This window comes from Oryzias latipes, chromosome 22 (assembly GCF_002234675.1).
Source record: "Oryzias latipes chromosome 22, ASM223467v1".
Lineage (NCBI taxonomy): Eukaryota > Metazoa > Chordata > Actinopteri > Beloniformes > Adrianichthyidae > Oryzias > Oryzias latipes.
In genome coordinates, this window is record NC_019880.2 from 17,918,655 (window position 1) to 17,940,322 (window position 21,668).

A 21,668-nucleotide genomic window follows, 5' to 3' on the forward strand; every position below is an offset into this window, starting at 1 on the left:
TCATTCTTTCAAAACCAAGTTGAGATAAAAAAGTATGAGGTGCTGTAAAAACTATTGGATCTGTAGAAAATACAGTACACTCTAGGTGGTTGAGTAACTTTTAATGCTTATTGTTTACTTATTCTTAGATTACCCTTTTCCCATATCCTACAGAGAATATGAAATTGTAGGGTCAGTGCACATTACAACTCAGTCTGCATGCTTTTACAACAAAAAAGGAATGTTAGACAGAAATAAAGATATGAGAGTAATTAAACATTATGTAAAATATTGTTTCAAAATAATCACATTACTGAATCAAAAGTTAAATGTTTGAATGAGATTGAATGAGGGATACATTTAAACTGGTCGTTGTAACATTTGTTGTAGAGCTGTCAGCAGAGCAGCCAAGAACAGGAAAGGTGAGGGTTTCATAAGCTCGACTCCATTAAATATACTTGAAGCTGGAATAAAACAAGAAAAAAAAGGTGTTATGAGATATTTTGTCTTTCTTGTACCTGTTAAAGAAATGCATCAAATGCAAAAGTATGACACCTTGATTATGAATCATAAAGCATATAGTCTGACGCACAAGCATTAAGACTAAAAAATATATCTCTGAGTTAGTGACAGTTTTCTAGCTTGAAGATGTTTATAATGGAACAATTTTTACACCTCAGAAATAAGCGGGAAAACAGGAACAGCATCAATGTTACACATTATCCTTTGCTGTTAGTCATTTCATCTCAAACTCCTCTTTCAAAGTATTATTTTTACCTTGTGTTGTTGAGGTGACTTTAGCACTTGTAGCACTGGTCAATGAAACATTTCCATTGGAGGTAGGCGATGGAGTAATAACTTCAACTCTGCTGCTGACGAGGCCCAGTCCCAGGGTGTCCAGATCCGACTGCAGTTGGCGGTTGATCCAGGTCTGAACGATGGTGTCATTTTCAAACAACTTCAGATTGGGTAGGGTGCTGCCCATGAGAGCTCGCACATCATTTACAGTCAAAGCCTGAGTGTTTAAAAAGAGCAGCATGTGAGGAACACTTGTAGGTTTTTTATTGTTTCAGATAAAATAAATTGTTTTAAATCTCATTTAAAAAAACATTAGAAAGATTCAACAGCTGTAAGGTCACTTATGCAGCTGTGGCCCGATTTAAAAAATAGCTTTATTGACATAAACAACAAGATGATTTAAACATATATATATATATATATATTTCAGTGGTTACTCTTACTTGTATGACATCAAGCTGCAGACTCTTAAATGTGTCAATAGCCATGCTGATGTTCTGTGTTGACAGTCCTTTGATGTCAGCCAGAGGAGCTCCACCTATCAGAGGTGACAACAAACAGTAAATTTCAACGACTCACCAGTGGCTCATATAAAAAAATCTCTATTCAATTTTGTGTATTCCTACCCAGGTAGGCTTTAATTAAAGTGTAAAAGTCGCTGAAGCTGTTGCGGTATGTGCTAAAGGAAGAGTTACTGAGCTCATACAGAATCATCTTCTGCTCAGCTGAACAGGATGAGACATTGAGAAGTTGGGTATTTCTGGAGACAAAGAAGAAGGTTTTGTAGAGTGTTACACATGCACACAATGACTGTCTGCATTTAGTCAAGCTGCTGACACCAACCTGATACTTTCTGTAGAGATAGTCTTTAGTGTATTTGCATCTAGTGAGCACACATAGGCATTAATGACGTTCAATTCGGTGGTTCCCAGGGAGTTGCCGGGTATGCTCAGATACTTGGTGATGATTGCTTTGCTCTTAGCAACGACAAAGGAAGCAGTGAGGTGAGGATATTATTCTTAAGTGTTTCTTTTGAATTGAACTTTTTCAGAGCTTGTCTACTGGTACCTGTTCTGTGGTCCAAGTTCCATCTTCAGGTTTCATGAGTGCTCCCAAGGTGTCAATGGTGCTGATGTTCCACTTCGAGATGTCATCAAGCGATGCAGCACGAGACACTGGACCAAGCATCTGGACATCCTGATCAGGAATTCCTAATGGGAATGCCTGTAAGAAGAAAAGAGTGTTTGTGAACAAAACCAAAAAAATTCAATTTATTACTGTAAGACAAAATCTACATGCAAATGTACAGGACATATATGGACAAGACTGTTATAATCCCACCTCTAAATACCCCCCTTCCAAAAAAACAAAACAAAACACAATAGTTAATATTAATAAGGTAGACAAAATAGTAATTATGGAAATAACTCATAACTGTTAATAATTGCTGTACAACAGAATCAGTTTTAGTTTAAAAAACAAACTAACAAAACAGACCTGAACACAAAAAATGGAAGGTTTAACTTAAGGGTTTGTTGCTAAATGTTTAAAGGAAATCAGATATAATCAGACCATTTTTGTAACTGCCAGTGAACCAGGTATTTTGAACCATTGCCATCTAGCAAACTGCCATATCTTCTCCAGAGAGCTTCTTCCAACCGCATCCATGAATATTTAATGGCTCAGTTCACTACTTTAGTCACTACTTTGGGTCAGTACTGTTAGAAGATGAATAAAACCATTTCACTGTAAAATGCTTAGATAGCGTTGATATTTTGTTGTATTTGCACAGATGGGCATCTTGCATTTGTGCAAGATGCAGCTAAACAGCTTCAAAACACAATTGAGTATTTTCCATGTTTCACATTAACTACAGTCTTCTATTCTCGATGTGCTTCATGTTTGTGTTTGGGAACACAAAGCTGATGTGATTTAACAAAGTTTCGGTTCGGTCTCATGTCTTATCATTATTCTAACACAAGGACACACATTAGGATTGTTCCTGTGGTCTAATTACTGTTAAAATTTTCTGGCACACTGAGGTGCAGACCCGTGAAATTATTTTGTTTTCTAAAATTGATTCTGTGTAACCCTTGTGCTATCCTAGGCACTTTAACATTGGGAGTGGGGTCATCTAGACCCACTAGACCAGAGGTGGGCACTGAGGGCCGCATTCCTGCATGTTTTCCAGCATACCCTGCTCTGGCATGTTCTAATTGGCTGGACACACCTGAACCAGGTAATCAGCCATGAGTAGGGCAAGACTATCTGGAAATCATGCAGACACACCGGCCCTCGAGGCCTGGAATTGCCCACCCCTGCACTAGACAGTGCTCTGAACCTTTTTTCTTCAATGATTTGTGATCTTCACTGGTGTCCATGGATAACATGAAATCTGTCCACCTTTATCCACCTTTGTCATGGTAGGGAGAACACGTCAATGTAAGGGTGGGGTCATCTAAGATAGTACAAGGGTTAACCTTTTGAAATGGTAACATTTTAATTGATTCATGATCAGTTCTTATTAGTTTTATGAGTTTTAAGTTTTTCCAATCTCCATTTGGGTTTTTTTTTATTTAATTTTTATAATTGTGTACTATAATGTTTGTTTGAATCATCCGGACACACTGATAACCAGATGAAAATAATGAAGTTAGGCCGGTTCTTTAACTACCTGGTTGAGCTTGTTTAGGATGACTTTTTGGAAGTTATCATCATCAACTTTCTGGCAGATAGACTCAAGGTTGTCCTTGAGAACCGGAACATCCAGGCAGAGATCAAACTGCGCCAGGTCGTAGCCAAACGGGAAGGACTCGTCACTTAAAATCACCTGTGTGATGTTGCCCACTGTGCAGCCTTTGAAAATAAGAGATCTGATTAGAGCACGTTCTAAAGCAGCATTTCAAAAAATGAATCATTTTGCAAACGATGACAAAGATTTTTCTTTTGAAAAAACAAATCTATTTAGTAAAAAACATGCATAAACATTATGACTGATCATGGTAAGTAAACTTGGGGGTATATAATATCTCTGTTGCACAACTGACAATGACCATATCTTCAGCCATCTTGACTGAAGTAAACTGCTAATTGGCTTACCTGCAGCTCGTTTTACCACTATAGTGTTAACCTGGTTGAAAAAGCTCTTCAGTGTAGTTTTCTTTGTCTTTGCTGCCCTTAGAGAGGGCATAAAGCTCTTCAGGAATTGCCTCTTTGTTCCCTGCAAAGGCAGAAACATAGTTGTAGTTAGTAAGTGAATGCAATGATTGTCTTTTCTTTTTGTATAAAGCTCTGCAGTTGCATTTTATTCATTTTATGAATGCATTTTATTTATTTACTCATAGAATCATGATCCATTTACAAACATACTTTTGAGAAATGTCCCCAGAAGTTTTTCGTCAAATACAGAGGGAGGATTCCAAGGTCCACCAGTGTTTGACTGGTCCATGTCGAGGGGATTCTGCAGAGAAGAAACATTTTAAAAAGCCACCTTTCTGAGAAAGACTATAAAACCTGGGAGCAAGTAAAATAGCTATGCAAACTATTAATATTGTGTTTTAAAGGATAATTTCTTTTGTTACATTTGTTTGAGTTCAAAGGGATGATATCATTAACATTAGTGAGATGTTTTTAACAACAAACTAAATTATGTGATTCGTACCCATATGATGTGTTCCCTGAAAGCAGGAGAGTCTCCATGGCAGCCACTTGGCTGGCAGAGAAGTCCTTGCACGTTTTCAGTTTTTCCAGAATAACAGGATCAGAGTTCTCTACATATGATCCATCCAGAGTGCACACCATGTTCCCGAGGACCTCCACTGTGTCTTTGCTCAGGCTTCTACTGTTTATACCCTAAACAATAAAGAGTCCATAGAGACATGCATTTAGGAAGGAAAACAACTGATAATAATTCAAATATGATGTGGAATATAAAGTTCAAGTGAATAAGTTTGCAATATGATGACTGCTCATCATAGGTTGTTTTTTTTAAGCCTTCATGAGACACAGATGCATTTTTACATGTTTTGAGGGTCTCTTTTTCATCCACTATTTCCTGTGCCTTTAAAGCAGTGCCATAAATAATCAACTGTGAATGACGCTTACCAAGCAGGTTCTGGCTTCACCGAACAGCTGTGAAGCCTTGTTCAAAACGCTGGAGACCACTGAGAAGTCTGCAGCACCCAGTGCAGACAAATATGACCTGCAGTTGTTTTTCTGGATATTCTGGCTGCTGTAGCAGATCAACAAAAAAAACATCTATAGATCAGCAAATGTTTCACCTCTGTTAGATGGAACAATTGACATTGTCAGCAACGAGTTGGGCTAAGTCTTTACCTGAAGTAAACCAGCATGTCTGCTGGATAGTCAGTGAAGTTTTGAGAGAGGCTTCCACCCAACAAGTTGTACATGCAAGTCAGCTGCCGTTGACAAGGTGATAACACAGAATGTTAGGCAAGTTAATGTTGCGACTGAAAAATCTTGTGACACCATCGTGATGCATTACCATCACAAGCATGACAGAGTTCAGAGTTCAGTTATGTTACCTGTGATTCTGTCAGTAAAACCTTTGCTCTTTTATTTCTTGGCCTGCAGGCCTGAATCAACTGTTTTATCTTGGACATTTTCATCTTCTGGACAACCGTGCAGGTGAAGCCTTGCAGCACATATGGAGACAGCCTGTATGGGAAGGAACAGTAAGAAGTTAGATGACCACAAAAGAGTCAGTGTTCCCAGTTTTATTTTATAAATATATTTTTTAAAAAGAGATGAGGGACTTTTTTTCACTTACTGCTCAATGTCAAAGGTTGTTTCAGCTAGACTTGAAAAGAACATGGAAGACTGAAAGAACAAGAAATGACTGTTATCAACTAACTCTTATGAAAAAGATTTTTACACAAATTGTGATGTGTAATATCTTTTAGTCACCTGATAGTTTAAACACTAATATTTAAATGTTTAGTTTTTATAAAGTTGGAACCAGTAACTGACCTGATCTGGTGTCCATGTTTTTTTGTTGAGCACATTTATATCTGCAGTCCCCTGAGGAAACACCAGCATGGCAGGTGGGATTGCTGTTGCTAAGGCATCAGGAACATTTACCACCATCATGGCTGGACTTGAGTTCAGAGAAATGATCTGAAACGACAAATAATGAACCCTTTACCTGCTGAATCTGGATGCTGACACCTGGTTTTTACTGAGGTGTATTAAACATTCATACGTTGTTGCAAACAACAGAGAAGTAATAGCGGAATTGTATGGAGTTGTATGCACCTTTTGAACGACTATTTCCTGGATAACCGTTGGAGCCGTCAACAAGTTGGAGATAAAGTTTGTGTTGGCAGATGCTTGCAGAAGCTCTGTTGCTGGGATTTTTCCTATGGTCTTTGAAGGAACTCCACTAACAAGCGTGCCGAGGGACAGCAGGGAGGCTGCACTGTTGATCTGTGAATTATTTTCACATTCATTTAAACATTGATTGTTAAAAATGAAAATTATCTTTAGTTCACTTGCATAGGTGATCATAGCACTTTTACATGGACAACATGAGTATTAGTGATATTATGCAGACTTATTAAGGAATTTACCTGGAAACCTGATGTGGTGATGCTTTGAATGATGGTGGTGACCTGGCTCTGGCTCCAGGTAGTGACTGTGCCCAGGGTGGACAAAGAGGAAACCAACACAGAAGAAGACACTGATGTGATCTGACTGATGCTCAGGCCTGAAGAGGCGCTGCCGAGATCCACCAGCGTCTGCTGAGTCACTGTTTTGATGTTTGATGCCAGAGCAGCTGATATCTATGTGACACAATTCAATAGACATTTTTATCTAATTGTTTTTTCACAATTCTGGTAATATATCCTCGATTTTATAACCAACAATACAAAAAAATCTGTTTTAACATGTTCCCAAGTAACAATCTAAATCATTTGGGCTCAGCTGAAAATCAAATGTTAATCTTACTTCAATCTATCAACAGCAAGAACAGGAAATACTAATTTTGTATAAGGCTTAGTTACCTCAGGGTCATCGGTTCCATTACAGAGTTTCTGACGTCTGCCCAAAACACTCAGTGCATCAGCTTCACTTATTGAAGAGTAAGCCAGAACTGGGATGTTAGAAGAGCACAAGAAAGAGCCTGGAAGACTGAAACAGAGACATAAAATTCAGCCTTTCTAAAAATCAAAGAAGATGGGCTGTAGTTGAGAGTAATCCAAAGTTACCTATGTAAAACAGCAATGGAACATTGTGTTAACCAAATAAATACTCACTTAATAGGGTTGAAGGTAGGGTTGAACTGAAAAAGTTGTGTAATGTAGTAATTGGACACAGTTTGTAAAACTGTCGAGCTGCTGAAGAGCTCCAAATTGATGGTGTTTGTCAAGAATATCTGGATCTTAAAAAAAAAAGTACAGACAGATATTTACAATTGGTTGCATTCTAAAGGGTATAGAAATAAAAATGAAATGAAAGCATGTAAACAAACAAATGCACAAGTACAACATACCTGAGTGGCAGAAACAAAGGATGTGAGGTCACCCAGAGTGAGAAATTTCACAAAGTTGCCAATGGAATTGGCAAACCAGGCGGTGGAGTTTAAGTAGGGGTCACTGGCATTGTAACATCTGGGCTCAGGCCCTTTTAATAAGGAAACAAAGAAGACCAAATTGAAGATATTATTTTTGTATGGCGCTTCTTGGAGAAAGAAAGTAGATCCCTTTTTATTAAAAAATTATAAATAAAAAAGTTTTGCTGTATGAATAAAACTGACTTCTATAAAACATAACATTGTCTGTAGTTCACACATTTGCTTACCAGCTGTTAAGTAACTTCTTATTGTGTCGTAAACATCTGCTTCTCCAAAATTAGAGGTATTGTATGTGAAGTTATTTCCCATGTAATACACCCTGTTACAAAAAAAACAATGGAAGATGAGCTACATGCAACACATACAGTTAACTCTGCTGTGCTGTGACACGAGACGTACAGTTTCTGGAATGCATAGCACGAGGCATTCTTCACTTCGGTGAAACTAATCAGATTCTTGCTGAGGAATTTCAGATAGTTCTTTAACCCTTTTTCAAACCACACGTCAACTTCAATTTTTTGGGTGATTTTCAGGGCTGTAGGCCAGACACAAGGGAGGATCTGTTTCTTCACATCATCTGGAACATCCTCCTACATAAAAAAAAGTCCATGACTTCAGGAAATGTGTTTAAAAGTATTGCAGTAAAAAAAAAAAAACAGATTATCAGTAAATGAGAAGTCTAACATACAGTTTCCAGGAAAGCAAGAGTGTTGTTGTAATTGTTAAAGATGTCACATAAACTTGACTGGACATTGATCACATTGGGTTGGCTGAGGAAATTGCCCAAATCTGCTGGACTGATGGTATTTAGGAGCTGAAAGATGAACAAATAAACAGTATTTAGACTGACTAAAATGATCCAGTGATACATCTAATCAAACTTGCACTCAGGTTTGTATTTTTTCCTCACCTCTGACTTGGGTGTTGTTGATAAAAGAGATACGAATGTAGACACATTTGGAAATCCAAAGCCCAGAAAACTACTTTTCAAATAAGTATAAAAGCTCCCACTCTTGTAACATTTCAGTGCTGTTGGGCCTGTTTTACAAAGAACATTATTTGCAAATGTATTTTGTGGGGAAATGGTTTGACTTTTACTCGTGTTGTAAAAAAATGCAAGAGTCATAACTGCAATTTTTCAGTGACTTTTACCTTGAAGGGAGATTACAATGTTATTGTAAATTTCCTCTTCTGTGTTGTTGCTGAATGTCAACCGCAGTGTGTCAAGAAGATTAACTCTGATGTAGGAGTAATCAAAATAAATAAATAAAACACACACAGACACACAAGTGTAACTTATACAATCAATCAAGGAGTGGGGTTCTTGGGATACATCAAACATGCCTTGTTTTTTAACTCTATGAAAATATTAAGTTGCATTATGAAATACTTACATCTCTTTGCTGCTGTTACAGTTTCTGTGTATCCCAATTTGGAATAAGGGGGTGACCAGGCTTGGGGAGAGGTTAACAAACAAAGGCCTCAATCTCACTGTAAGCCAGTGCAGGAAGTCCTCATCAGTAACAGCGGAGGAAGAAAGATTTCCTCTGGCAAAAACTGCCAGGATGAAGGCTGATTTCACCTCAGTGGAGTAGTTGGCTGATTGTGCCTAAAAAAATAGATGTGAATGTCAGTAAACATTATAAAGTAAACAGTAACATAGGAACAGCTAAGATACTGCACAGTACCCTCAAGCTCCCAGGCTTCTGGTAGAGGACCCTTGGGTGAGAAACCACCAGTGGAGGGTGAAATGGGTGTATTTTTATTTGTATTTTTTTATGTACACACATATTGCTGGATAGCTAGTTGGTAAGGTAACTTAAAACGGGGGTTCAATTCCCAGGGGCGGAATGAACTATTAATGGCGCAATTACCATAACAATGGGGAGCTGTTGACATAATCCGGTGAGGGCCCTTGGGTAACGCTACTGCCTACCTCATAACCCATGTTTCAAAAGCCACAGTCAAGGCTAACTGCCAAGCAACTAGTAGCTCAATGTTCAAACATCCACAAATAGAAACCAAACTACCGCCCTGGTCTTAGGAACACAGCCTCAATAACTACAGATACGCTGAGCGAGGCATCAACTGACCTGAATAAGGCAAGGGAAGCTTATTTGTATTGCACAATTCGTACTGAAAGTAATTCAAAGTGCTTCACAAAACAGGAAAAATGCATTAAAATCACAACACCTTAAAGTGCAAAGATTATAAACAGACATAATCGTTATAAAATTTACTTTAAAGAAAGGAAAGAGAAAAGAAAATGAAAAGAGTTGCGATAAGGACCCTTCAGTTATACACATGGATAAACAGGAATGTTTTGAGTCTGGATTTGAACCTTAACACAGTAGAGGCCTGTCTCACAACCTCAGGGAGACTGTTCCAGCTTGTAGCTGCATAAAATTCAAACGCTGATTCCTCTTGTTTAGTCCAGACTCTGTGCACCCGCAGGAGGCCCGTCTTTTAGGCCTTTAAAGTCTGAGATGGTTCATATGACGCTAACATGTCAAAGACGCACTTTGGTGCAAGGCCGAGAAGAGACTTGTAAACAAGAAGAACTGCTTTAAAGGCTATTCTTTGAGCTACAGGAAGCCAGTGCAGAGACCTGAGCACAAGACTGATGTGATGGTAGCTCCTGGTTCTAGTCAGGACTCTAGCAGCAGCATTCTAGGCATGCTTAAGCTGTTTTACAGCTTGTTTGGGGAGGCCAGTGAGCAGGCTGTTATAGTAATTAAACCTACTGGAGTCAAATGCATGAATAAGTATATATATATGTATATGCATATATATATATATATATATATATATATATATATATATATATATATATATATATATATATGCAAAATACTATTAGTAAATGTTTGTTAGTTATGTTTAGTAGTTACACGTATATTTAAACATTATTGTTTATGTACTGATGATTAAAAACTACACAGTGAGAGTACACAAAGATACTTTTGTATTAACAGATGAAGCGTTTTAGTACAAAGACAGAAAGCAGCAACCATCGTATGTCATGCTCTGTTGTAAACCGTGCAATGGGGGGGAGCATGGCATTTCAAAGGTGTTCAAAAAACAGCTTCCCTAATGAGCTCGTATTTATCGGGCGAGAACTGCAGAGGCGATAGCAGGAGGACACAAGCGGGGCGGCTTCAATAAACTCTCCGGTTGTCCGCAGTGGTCTTCTGCCGCGGATTTGACGTGCCGTGGGACAGACACAGACTTTCTGATGACAGAATTTGCGCTCAGTGAATTTAAACACGCATGTGGAGTGACATATGTTTCAGAAGATGTCCGATTGTCCATTCTACGTGTCAATCAAGTCCTGTACTTATCGGTGAGGATTTTGATTGGCTGGTGGATTTTTAAGAAGTACTTTTTAAAAAAAAAATATTTTCTGGCCCGCGATCTACCCTCTTGTCCTTGAAGATCGACCGGTCAATAGCGATCGACTTAATGAGCACCCCTGCTATAGGATTTCCAGATCCAGACTGATAGGATGGTAATGGCTAACCAACCAGACATTGTAGTGGTGGATAAAGAACAGAAGAAAGCCATTATGGTGGATGTGGCAGTACCAAGTGACGGAAACAACAGAAAAAAGGAACATGAGAAACGGGAGAAACACCAGGGATTCAGAAAAGAACTGGAGGAAGTATCGAAAGTGAAGGTGACAGTGGTGCCAGTGGTATTTGGAGCACTCGGGAGAGTAACTCCCAAGGTGGAGGAGTGGCTACAACAGATACCTGGAAAGAACTTAGACATTTCAGTCAGAAAAGCACAGTACTAGGAACAGCTAAGATACTGCGCAGGACCTTCAAGCTCCCAGACCTCTGGTAGAGGACCCGAACTTGGGTGAGAAACCACCCATGGAGGGTGGCCAAAAGTCTGTTCATAACATTAAGCAAAATTTTGTTTTATGGGTTAGCCAGTTAAAGGTTACGGGTTAGTTTTATTTATTTTTTAACCAAAACAAACGTTTTTAGTCACTGTAATTTATCACTGGCTCTGGTACTATAATATTTAGTTTGGAAGATAAATATTAACTAAACATGTAGTGTTTAGTTTACAAACTAAGCATTTCGTTTGCAAACTAAATATAGAATCATATAAAACAATGAACTTTAAATTAAATGTAGCAAATGTAAAATTTATAAAAATATATGAAAAAAGGTGAAAATCTGCATTATAAAAAATGAAACCTGTTTTTTATCCCAAAACATGCTAAATAACCAAAAAATATTGCTGTTTATATTTGATTGTGTCGCATTACAAACGGCACCTAATAGGATTTTTTTTTCACATGTACATACTAAAATTAAAACTGCATGTATGTGTTATAGCTAATATTAAAACTTATATGTTAGGAGGAATGTCAAAATTACATTTATTGAAAATACAAAAAGCTAAAGATTTAACAATACAATTTCCTAGATGATTTTGTTTTAGTTTAAACAATATCACCACAAACCAACAATATTAAATAAATATTCAATAATTTCAAATTAAATCACTTTTGTATCTGTGCTTCGAAAACACAACAACAAATAAGCATAGATTTTCCTATATAACAGCTAATTTTAAATGTTTTCTGAGATGGCTTACTTAAAAAAACAATACTCTTGTAAAATATTCTCACCTCAATGGCTGGAGACACTGCATCAAAGAAGGCACCAAACTCAGCAGGATTAATAGCTGTCATGACTTTTGCCACATCTTCCTGGCTTGTTAGTTGTGAGGGGATTGCTGCAAGTTGGCTTAATTGACCAACAGTGAGAAGATTTGCAACGTCGACCTTAAAGTAAAATATATTAATTAGCAAAGTGAACATTGACGGAGTAAGCTAATCGTCAATATAAATGTATTCTTTGAGTTGCAACTAGCTTCACGTTTTAAAAAGGAAATGCTTTTAACAAAAACAAAAGCTAACGATTTGCTGAAATTACAAAAACATTATTTTACCAGCAAAAATGATGTGGTTTTAATTTAGTCATAAGACTATGTAGGTTTGTGTACATGTATGATTTCACTGAAAGATTTAAGCGCTTCACTCACTCCTCTGAAGTTGTTTTTCAAAGACAAAAAGTCCTGGAAGGAGGCTTCAGAGAGGAACTGTCCAAAGTTAACCTCTAGCCACAGGCTGTCATCCATTCCAGACTGAACGCATGATAGACCTAAAATTAAAGTTAATTTATTTTTAGACCGAGTGCATTGTTCCTCATATACGCTGGCATTTGCGCAACAAAAATTAATCTTACCTGATAAAGTCTGTCCTCTAAGATAGTGTAACTCAAACTTGAAAACCTCTTGGCTTTGACTAACAGAAAGCTGAGGCAAGACGCTTCCAAAACCTTTTATACTAAGGGAAAAAAGAATGAATGTTTAACAAAGTCCAAAAAAACTGGTTTATACTTTTGTCTAGAATATGTTAAAAGGAGAAAATTTAATTAGAACTCACATCTGCTGGTAGGAGTTACAGGTGATGTTTAACGGAATAATTTCAAAGGTACTATTTTTAGCTCCTGGCAGGAAAGGTGTCAGATACACCTGGAACCACAGCTTGAAGCCCTCAGCATTTAGAACAGATAGTTGTGGGCCTAAAGCAGTCAACGTTAGATTTAAAATGGCGTCACGCCCTCGAGGGGTAATAGTGCTTAGAGTCTGTTGAGAACGAAGAAATAGAAAGTTGTAAGCGTCACATAATTCTGGCTAAAAAATATCAAAGCAAAAGAAAAAACTTTTACCTCTGCTGAGCTATTGACAAATTTCTCAAAGAAAGACTCAAGGTCATTTATAGAAGATGAGTTGGTGAGTTTTGTGAATACAAGTATAACCAGTGTTTCATTGGACAGATTCTGTGATTGGAGAAGAAAAGCGGCTTTCTGTGCTGGGGAAAGAAAGTCTACTACAGTGACCTAAAAGAGAAATGAAAAACAACAATGAACTAAAACAACTTTTACTTACTATATAAATAATTTTGATAAGCATTAAAATAGTCCAAACAAAAAATATTAAATATATCAATTCAAAACAAACCAGAGAAAGGTTAAGGGCTTCAAGGTCTGAATAAGTTGTATAGACTGAAAAGGGACCCAAGTTTGTTTCAATAAACTGTGCATCACTCTGAATTCCAAGTCTGCAAGCTGCACAAAAAAGTCAGGGAATTTAAAAAAGCACATGATAAAGAAAAAGGTGAATATAAAAAGGCTGACATGTACATGATTAAAAACAAAAGTATAATCACTCTTGAAAAATGCAAACTTACCTGGTGTGTTGATGTCACTGGCGAAACGTTTTAGGTAGTCCAGAAGAACATTTGCAAGCCCTTGTGATCTATCCTTGGGTACGGAAGAGTACACCATGGCCATGCCACTCACACTGTAAAGATTGTAGCAAAACAATCGAATATTATTATTAGCTCACAGATACATGGAAGTTGGCTCATTAGGTATCGACTGCAACCAAAGGTTAACTTACACTACATGATAGTTTGTGCAATTGGTTGTTTGGATTGTTAGCTGGAGCATCTCTGGAGTGAAACTTGCCAGGACATATACAAGTCTGATATGGAACCAAATGTAAAAGTCCTCTGTGTTGAAATGTTTCAGTTGGGGGCCGATGATCCCGAAGGTCCTGTTCATGAGGAGGTCTCTGACAACAGGCTGGAATACGGGCACCTGTCAAATTAGGAGACGCAAGGAGTCACACACACACACCAAAGTGTCTGTGCTGCAGGTTTGCTATAAAGCATATGTGAGAGCTTCAGATAGTGATGACTGAGTTACTGCAAAAGAATTCACAACCATTCATTGAAGCTCTTGGGGTCAATGAGAATCCCTTGAATGTCAGGACTTGTGTCTGATGGTAATTCCTATTTTGTGCATTTGAAAGCCCGGTTTACCTGTCCACTCGCACTCAGCTGTGCAAAGAACTGGTCCACATTTTTCAGAGCATTGCCTTGCTCAAGTTGATTGAAGACTTGATCGATTAGGACTGTGTCATTTGAGGAGCTTGTGCTCACAATTAACTGTGCCATCTGCGAAGGAGCAAGCTGTGACAGAATCTGAACCTGTAAAGACAAAATCAAAAGTATTAGACCAAGCACCTGTGAAAAAGTAACAAAAAGAAAAAAGAAGCAGATAGGTGCAGAAGGCACTCACGCTGGAGAAGTTTGGATTGAGGGCCAGCAAATCCTTTAGGGTTGCTAAATATGAGAAGTTGCCAAAGTTTGCCACTAGCCAATTTAAGCTTCCATTGACAAAAGAAATGCATCCTGGATCTGCAAAAAACACACAGTTGCCAAGGTGCTGGCTGTAGATCAGAAGCACATGCTACCAAAAAGTGAGAAAAATTAGCCGGATGAAAAGCTTTTACCTGATGAGTCATTTCTTGACAGGAATGGTTGAATGAAGTGAGTGAAGACCGCCTGCTGTGTGTCACTGTCCATGAAGGCCTTTTGCCTACTGAGTGCTTTAATGCTATCATTTAGAAAGAGAGTGTTCAGTGTCTAACCATGCTCATTTTTTTCAGCGATCTTGTCAAAGCTGACCCATTGGTCAGATACAGTTTGCACTTACACAACTTGGTATGTCGGGCAGCTGAAATTGTCGGCACTGAGGCAGGTAAGGAAGTTTGTCGTTGGAGAGGCCAAGAAGAGATGGATCTTTTTCTGGAACCAGTTGTCGATGAACCCTTCATCCTGCAGTTGTGCCTGGCTGAACGTGGCAATTCTCACCTCCCCCAGAGCCTCCAGAGCATTTGACAAGCCGGGGCTGCTGCCGTCGTTCAGATTCTGGAATGTTGCAAGTATTGTGTCATTACCCTCATTTACACATCTTGGAAACCTGGATTGAGTAGTTTGTGGATAGACTTACCATGCCAGCCAGTACATCAAGAGCCTGCTCCAGATTAGGACTATTTTGGAAGAAAAGTTTCCACACCTCTACGGGGTATGTTTGCTGTTTTTCCAGTGAGCATTTCAAGATTGTGGCCAAGTTGCTTGGTGTGACATTCTTAGCCTAAGAGTGAAAAAGAAGACAAAAGAAAAAAAACAGTCTTTTAGGAAGATTAGAGATTTGTTTTACACTGTAATGTACAACAAATGAGCTGTTTGCGATAGGTTTTGTTTTACTGCCATCGCCAGCTCTAGTTTACTGAACTTACAGAAGAACAGGCATATTCAGCGATGGTAAAATTGCACAGGACTGCAGAGGTGGTGTCCGATTCCAGGGTTTTCTGAAGGCGTGACCTATACAAAGGAGCAACAAAAAGCATGGCCATTGTCACCACAATAGAAAATTGTGGGACAATGCAATCTCTATATAGTAGTAAAATAGAATTCCACCCACTGGTTGATTGCAGCACAGATGAGGTTCTCTGTAAAAAGAGCATTTCAATAGATTAGATTTATCTGCTCAACAAGCTACTGAGCTGTAGGTTTAATGTTCTCTTAGTGAAAGATATTTGGCAAACTTACCATCTACATAGGTCTTTGTGCACTGCAATGAAATAACACATGTTAGTATTGTATGGAGAAGTGGATGACCTCAAATGACAAATCTGGTCTTTTCAGCCTTCAGTTAGTGCTTTTAGGGCCTTAGAGATGAACTTACCGTAAAGGAATCAGGTACCGAGCAACCTGTTGAGGAGGACATGAAAGTTAGTCAGAGACTCAAAAGGTTTGGTCACTGAGGTGGGGGTAGGTTTATTTTGGGGGGAAAAACGTCTCAGCAGAGCTTCTGTGGCACGTACGTGGGAATGTGTCTTGGATCAATTGTATGCTTGCTCTTGCGCCCATCGAAACGTCCAATGGCAGGAATGTCAAACTTTGCTGCAGACCAGTAAGTCTGAAGAGAAAAAGAAAGGGATTTATGATTTTTAATGGAAACAGTCTTTCAGAAAAGAGCAGGCATTTCTTCTTTCTTTGACAACTGGCTCTTACATAGCTGCATAGGATGCACAGCTGATGTTTATGGGGATCACCAACAAGCTGTCTGGTTGGAAGCTGGCTATAACGGGAGACAAATACTGCTGGAACCACAGCTCAAAGTCTTTAGGCTCAAAGGTCTGGAATTCCGGAGCAAGAGCTGTCAATGTCAGGTTCAAGATTGTGTCTCGCACAGCTGCATTTTTGATGAAGGTCATGTTCGTCTGGGGAAAACAAAGAAAAACAGAAATTTCTTTTTCAAAAAAATCTCGTAAAAGACATGGAAAACAAGTTGAGATAGGGGCGCATGTGTAATAAGCATTGTTTGTAGGGCAGGTAGAAGTGGTTGAAATGCAAGCGTCTAAACAAGAGTCATTTGGAGACTAATCCCTGCCTTCGCAATGGTATTTGAGCTTGGGATGAGGCTGCTCTGTCAATTTTGTTTTTGCAGGTCTATAAAAAGTCTGAGAGAAACATTTACCTGTTTGTTGATCTGTGCAAAAGCCTGGAAAAACTGAGTGAGCTTCCCCACATCACCGGACTGCGTCAAGTTTGTGAGCAGGCCTTTTACGAGGGTCACGTTCTCCAAAGCTCCACTGCTTGGGTCCAGTATGAGTTGTGCTTTCTCTTGAGGTGAGAGGACACTCACAATTGCCTCCTGGGGATGCAAACCAAGCGCCTGAATGAATATCTCATCTTTTAGCTTCTCTACATCTATTGGCTTGAGTAGTTGGCATTTATGAACCAAGTTCAAATTAGATTGGATTTGCAATGACAGACTTACCTGGGAGAGGTTGAAGACTTTCAGATCTTGGTATGATATGAACTGATTAAATGGACCCAAGTTTATTTGAATCCATTCTGCATCAGTCTGAATTCCCTGCCTGCAAGCTGAGGACATGTTCGGAGATGTTAGAATTTGCACACATTTCTAAGCTTTGTTATGCTATTGCTACTGGAAGAACAGGTTGAAGCTTGATGTCAGTCCAATGACTACCTTTTTTTTCTATGCATTTTGAAAGGGATGGCACAGGACCACTCTTGTAGCATGTCAACTTACCTGGTGTGTTGATGTCACTGGCGAAACGTTTTAGGTAGTCCAGAAGAACATTTGCAAGCCCTTGTAGTGTGTCCTCGGGTACAGAAGAGTACACCATGGCCATGCCACTCACACTGTAAAGATCGTAGCGAAACAATCGTATACTATTATTAGCTCACAGATACATGGAATTTGGATCCATTAGGTATCGACTGCAACCAAAGGTTAACTTACACTACATGATAGTTTGTGCAATTGGTTGTTTGGATTGTTAGCTGGAGCATCTCTGGAGTGAAACTTGCCAGGACATATACAAGTCTGATATGGAACCAAATGTAAAAGTCCTCTGTGTTGAAATGTTTCAGTTGGGGGCCGATGATCCCGAAGGTCCTGTTCATGAGGAGGTCTCTGACAACAGGCTGGAATACGGGCACCTGTCAAATTAGGAGACGCAAGGAGTCACACACACACCAAAGTGTCTGTGCTGCAGGTTTGCTATAAAGCATATGTGAGAGCTTCAGATACTGATGACTGAGTTACTGCAAAAGAATTCACAACCATTCATTGAAGCTCTTGGGGTCAATGAGAATCCCTTGAATGTCAGGACTTGTGTCTGATGGTAATTCCTATTTTGTGCATTTGAAAGCCCGGTTTACCTGTCCACTCGCACTCAGCTGTGCAAAGAACTGGTCCACATTTTTCAGAGCATTGCCTTGCTCAAGTTGATTGAAGACTTGATCGATTAGGACTGTGTCATTTGAGGAGCTTGTGCTCACAATTAACTGTGCCATCTGCGAAGGAGCAAGCTGTGACAGAATCTGAACCTGTAAAGACAAAATCAAAAGTATTAGACCAAGCACCTGTGAAAAAGTAACAAAAAGAAAAAAGAAGCAGATAGGTGCAGAAGGCACTCACGCTGGAGAAGTTTGGATTGAGGGCCAGCAAATCCTTTAGGGTTGCTAAATATGAGAAGTTGCCAAAGTTTGCCACTAGCCAATTTAAGCTTCCATTGACAAAAGAAATGCATCCTGGATCTGCAAAAAACACACAGTTGCCAAGGTGCTGGCTGTAGATCAGAAGCACATGCTACCAAAAAGTGAGAAAAATTAGCCGGATGAAAAGCTTTTACCTGATGAGTCATTTCTTGACAGGAATGGTTGAATGAAGTGAGTGAAGACCGCCTGCTGTGTGTCACTGTCCATGAAGGCCTTTTGCCTACTGAGTGCTTTAATGCTATCATTTAGAAAGAGAGTGTTCAGTGTCTAACCATGCTCATTTTTTTCAGCGATCTTGTCAAAGCTGACCCATTGGTCAGATACAGTTTGCACTTACACAACTTGGTATGTCGGGCAGCTGAAATTGTCGGCACTGAGGCAGGTAAGGAAGTTTGTCGTTGGAGAGGCCAAGAAGAGATGGATCTTTTTCTGGAACCAGTTGTCGATGAACCCTTCATCCTGCAGTTGTGCCTGGCTGAACGTGGCAATTCTCACCTCCCCCAGAGCCTCCAGAGCATTTGACAAGCCGGGGCTGCTGCCGTCGTTCAGATTCTGGAATGTTGCAAGTATTGTGTCATTACCCTCATTTACACATCTTGGAAACCTGGATTGAGTAGTTTGTGGATAGACTTACCATGCCAGCCAGTACATCAAGAGCCTGCTCCAGATTAGGACTATTTTGGAAGAAAAGTTTCCACACCTCTACGGGGTATGTTTGCTGTTTTTCCAGTGAGCATTTCAAGATTGTGGCCAAGTTGCTTGGTGTGACATTCTTAGCCTAAGAGTGAAAAAGAAGACAAAAGAAAAAAAACAGTCTTTTAGGAAGATTAGAGATTTGTTTTACACTGTAATGTACAACAAATGAGCTGTTTGCGATAGGTTTTGTTTTACTGCCATCGCCAGCTCTAGTTTACTGAACTTACAGAAGAACAGGCATATTCAGCGATGGTAAAATTGCACAGGACTGCAGAGGTGGTGTCCGATTCCAGGGTTTTCTGAAGGCGTGACCTATACAAAGGAGCAACAAAAAGCATGGCCATTGTCACCACAATAGAAAATTGTGGGAGAATGCAATCTCTATATAGTAGTAAAATAGAATTCCACCCACTGGTTGATTGCAGCACAGATGAGGTTCTCTGTAAAAAGAGCATTTCAATGGATTAGATTTATCTGCTCAACAAGCTACTGAGCTGTAGGTTTAATGTTCTCTTAGTGAAAGATATTTGGCAAAATTACCATCTACATAGGTCTTTGTGCACTGCAATGAAATAACACATGTTAGTATTGTATGGAGAAGTGGATGACCTCAAATGACAAATCTGGTCTTTTCAGCCTTCAGTTAGTGCTTTTAGGGCCTTAGAGATGAACTTACCGTAAAGGAATCAGGTACCGAGCAACCTGTTGAGGAGGACATGAAAGTTAGTCAGAGACTCAAAAGGTTTGGTCACTGAGGTGGGGGTAGGTTTATTTTGGGGGGAAAAACGTCTCAGCAGAGCTTCTGTGGCACGTACGTGGGAATGTGTCTTGGATCAATTGTATGCTTGCTCTTGCGCCCATCGAAACGTCCAATGGCAGGAATGTCAAACTTTGCTGCAGACCAGTAAGTCTGAAGAGAAAAAGAAAGGGATTTATGATTTTTGCTGGAAACAGTCTTTCAGAAAAGAGCAGGCATTTCTTCTTTCTTTGACAACTGGCTCTTACATAGCTGCATAGGATGCACAGCTGATGTTTATGGGGATCACCAACAAGCTGTCTGGTTGGAAGCTGGCTATAACGGGAGACAAATACTGCTGGAACCACAGCTCAAAGTCTTTAGGCTCAAAGGTCTGGAATTCCGGAGCAAGAGCTGTCAATGTCAGGTTCAAGATTGTGTCTCGCACAGCTGCATTTTTGATGAAGGTCATGTTCGTCTGGGGAAAACAAAGAAAAACAGAAATTTCGTTTTCAAAAAAATCTCGTAAAAGACATGAAAACAAGTTGAGATAGGGGCGCATGTGTAATAAGCATTGTTTTTAGGGCAGGTAGAAGTGGTTGAAATGCAAGCGTCTAAACAAGAGTCATTTGGAGACTAATCCCTGCCTTCGCAATGGTATTTGAGCTTGGGATGAGGCTGCTCTGTCAATTTTGTTTTTGCAGGTCTATAAAAAGTCTGAGAGAAACATTTACCTGTTTGTTGATCTGTGCAAAAGCCTGGAAAAACTGAGTGAGCTTCCCCACATCACCGGACTGCGTCAAGTTTGTGAGCAGGCCTTTTACGAGGGTCACGTTCTCCAAAGCTCCACTGCTTGGGTCCAGTATGAGTTGTGCTTTCTCTTGAGGTGAGAGGACACTCACAATTGCCTCCTGGGGATGCAAACCAAGCGCCTGAATGAATATCTCATCTTTTAGCTTCTCTACATCTATTGGCTTGAGTAGTTGGCATTTATGAACCAAGTTCAAATTAGATTGGATTTGCAATGACAGACTTACCTGGGAGAGGTTGAAGACTTTCAGATCTTGGTATGATATGAACTGATTAAATGGACCCAAGTTTATTTGAATCCATTCTGCATCAGTCTGAATTCCCTGCCTGCAAGCTGAGGACATGTTCGGAGATGTTAGAATTTGCACACATTTCTAAGCTTTGTTATGCTATTGCTACTGGAAGAACAGGTTGAAGCTTGATGTCAGTCCAATGACTACCTTTTTTTCTATGTATTTTGAAAGGGATGGCACAGGACCACTCTTGTAGCATGTCAACTTACCTGGTGTGTTGATGTCACTGGCGAAACGTTTTAGGTAGTCCAGAAGAACATTTGCAAGCCCTTGTAGTGTGTCCTCGGGTACAGAAGAGTACACCATGGCCATGCACTCACACTGTAAAGATCGGAGCGAAACAATCGTATACTATTATTAGCTCACAGATACATGGAATTTGGATCCATTAGGTATCGACTGCAACCAAAGGTTAACTTACACTACATGATAGTTTGTGCAATTGGTTGTTTGGATTGTTAGCTGGAGCATCTCTGGAGTGAAACTTGCCAGGACATATACAAGTCTGATATGGAACCAAATGTAAAAGTCCTCTGTGTTGAAATGTTTCAGTTGGGGGCCGATGATCCCGAAGGTCCTGTTCATGAGGAGGTCTCTGACAACAGGCTGGAATACGGGCACCTGTCAAATTAGGAGACGCAAGGAGTCACACACACACCAAAGTGTCTGTGCTGCAGGTTTGCTATAAAGCATATGTGAGAGCTTCAGATAGTGATGACTGAGTTACTGCAAAAGAATTCACAACCATTCATTGAAGCTCTTGGGGTCAATGAGAATCCCTTGAATGTCAGGACTTGT

At 39.5% G+C, this 21,668-nt stretch overlaps 1 protein-coding gene across 1 annotated transcript; it reads right to left on the reverse strand.

The window, feature by feature from the left end:
- Window positions 1–82: 82 nt before the first annotated feature.
- On the reverse strand, window positions 83–21,178 carry LOC101163544. The gene is made up of 63 exons (XM_023951775.1): window positions 21,080–21,178; window positions 20,805–20,911; window positions 20,502–20,678; window positions 20,037–20,245; window positions 19,847–19,941; window positions 19,708–19,733; window positions 19,572–19,593; window positions 19,444–19,471; window positions 19,259–19,343; window positions 18,970–19,113; window positions 18,673–18,887; window positions 18,470–18,573; window positions 18,256–18,374; window positions 17,997–18,164; window positions 17,575–17,774; window positions 17,362–17,474; window positions 17,086–17,192; window positions 16,783–16,959; window positions 16,317–16,525; window positions 16,127–16,221; window positions 15,988–16,013; window positions 15,852–15,873; window positions 15,724–15,751; window positions 15,539–15,623; window positions 15,250–15,393; window positions 14,953–15,167; window positions 14,750–14,853; window positions 14,536–14,654; window positions 14,277–14,444; window positions 13,853–14,052; window positions 13,641–13,753; window positions 13,412–13,518; window positions 13,120–13,290; window positions 12,834–13,036; window positions 12,634–12,734; window positions 12,431–12,549; window positions 12,015–12,170; window positions 8,764–8,978; window positions 8,522–8,607; window positions 8,280–8,407; window positions 8,058–8,183; window positions 7,769–7,959; window positions 7,597–7,688; window positions 7,289–7,419; window positions 7,053–7,177; window positions 6,801–6,927; window positions 6,366–6,578; window positions 6,052–6,222; window positions 5,767–5,913; window positions 5,567–5,616; window positions 5,322–5,454; window positions 5,113–5,195; window positions 4,882–5,008; window positions 4,439–4,629; window positions 4,147–4,237; window positions 3,877–3,997; window positions 3,452–3,633; window positions 1,846–2,001; window positions 1,621–1,754; window positions 1,404–1,537; window positions 1,221–1,315; window positions 757–994; window positions 83–443 (listed from the first exon to the last, which is right to left on the reverse strand). The coding sequence occupies exons 1-63, from the start codon at window positions 21,174–21,176 to the stop codon at window positions 340–342; spliced, it is 8,169 nt and encodes a 2,722-aa protein (XP_023807543.1). The 5' UTR covers window positions 21,177–21,178; the 3' UTR covers window positions 83–339.
- Between the last annotated feature and the right edge of the window lie 490 nt (window positions 21,179–21,668).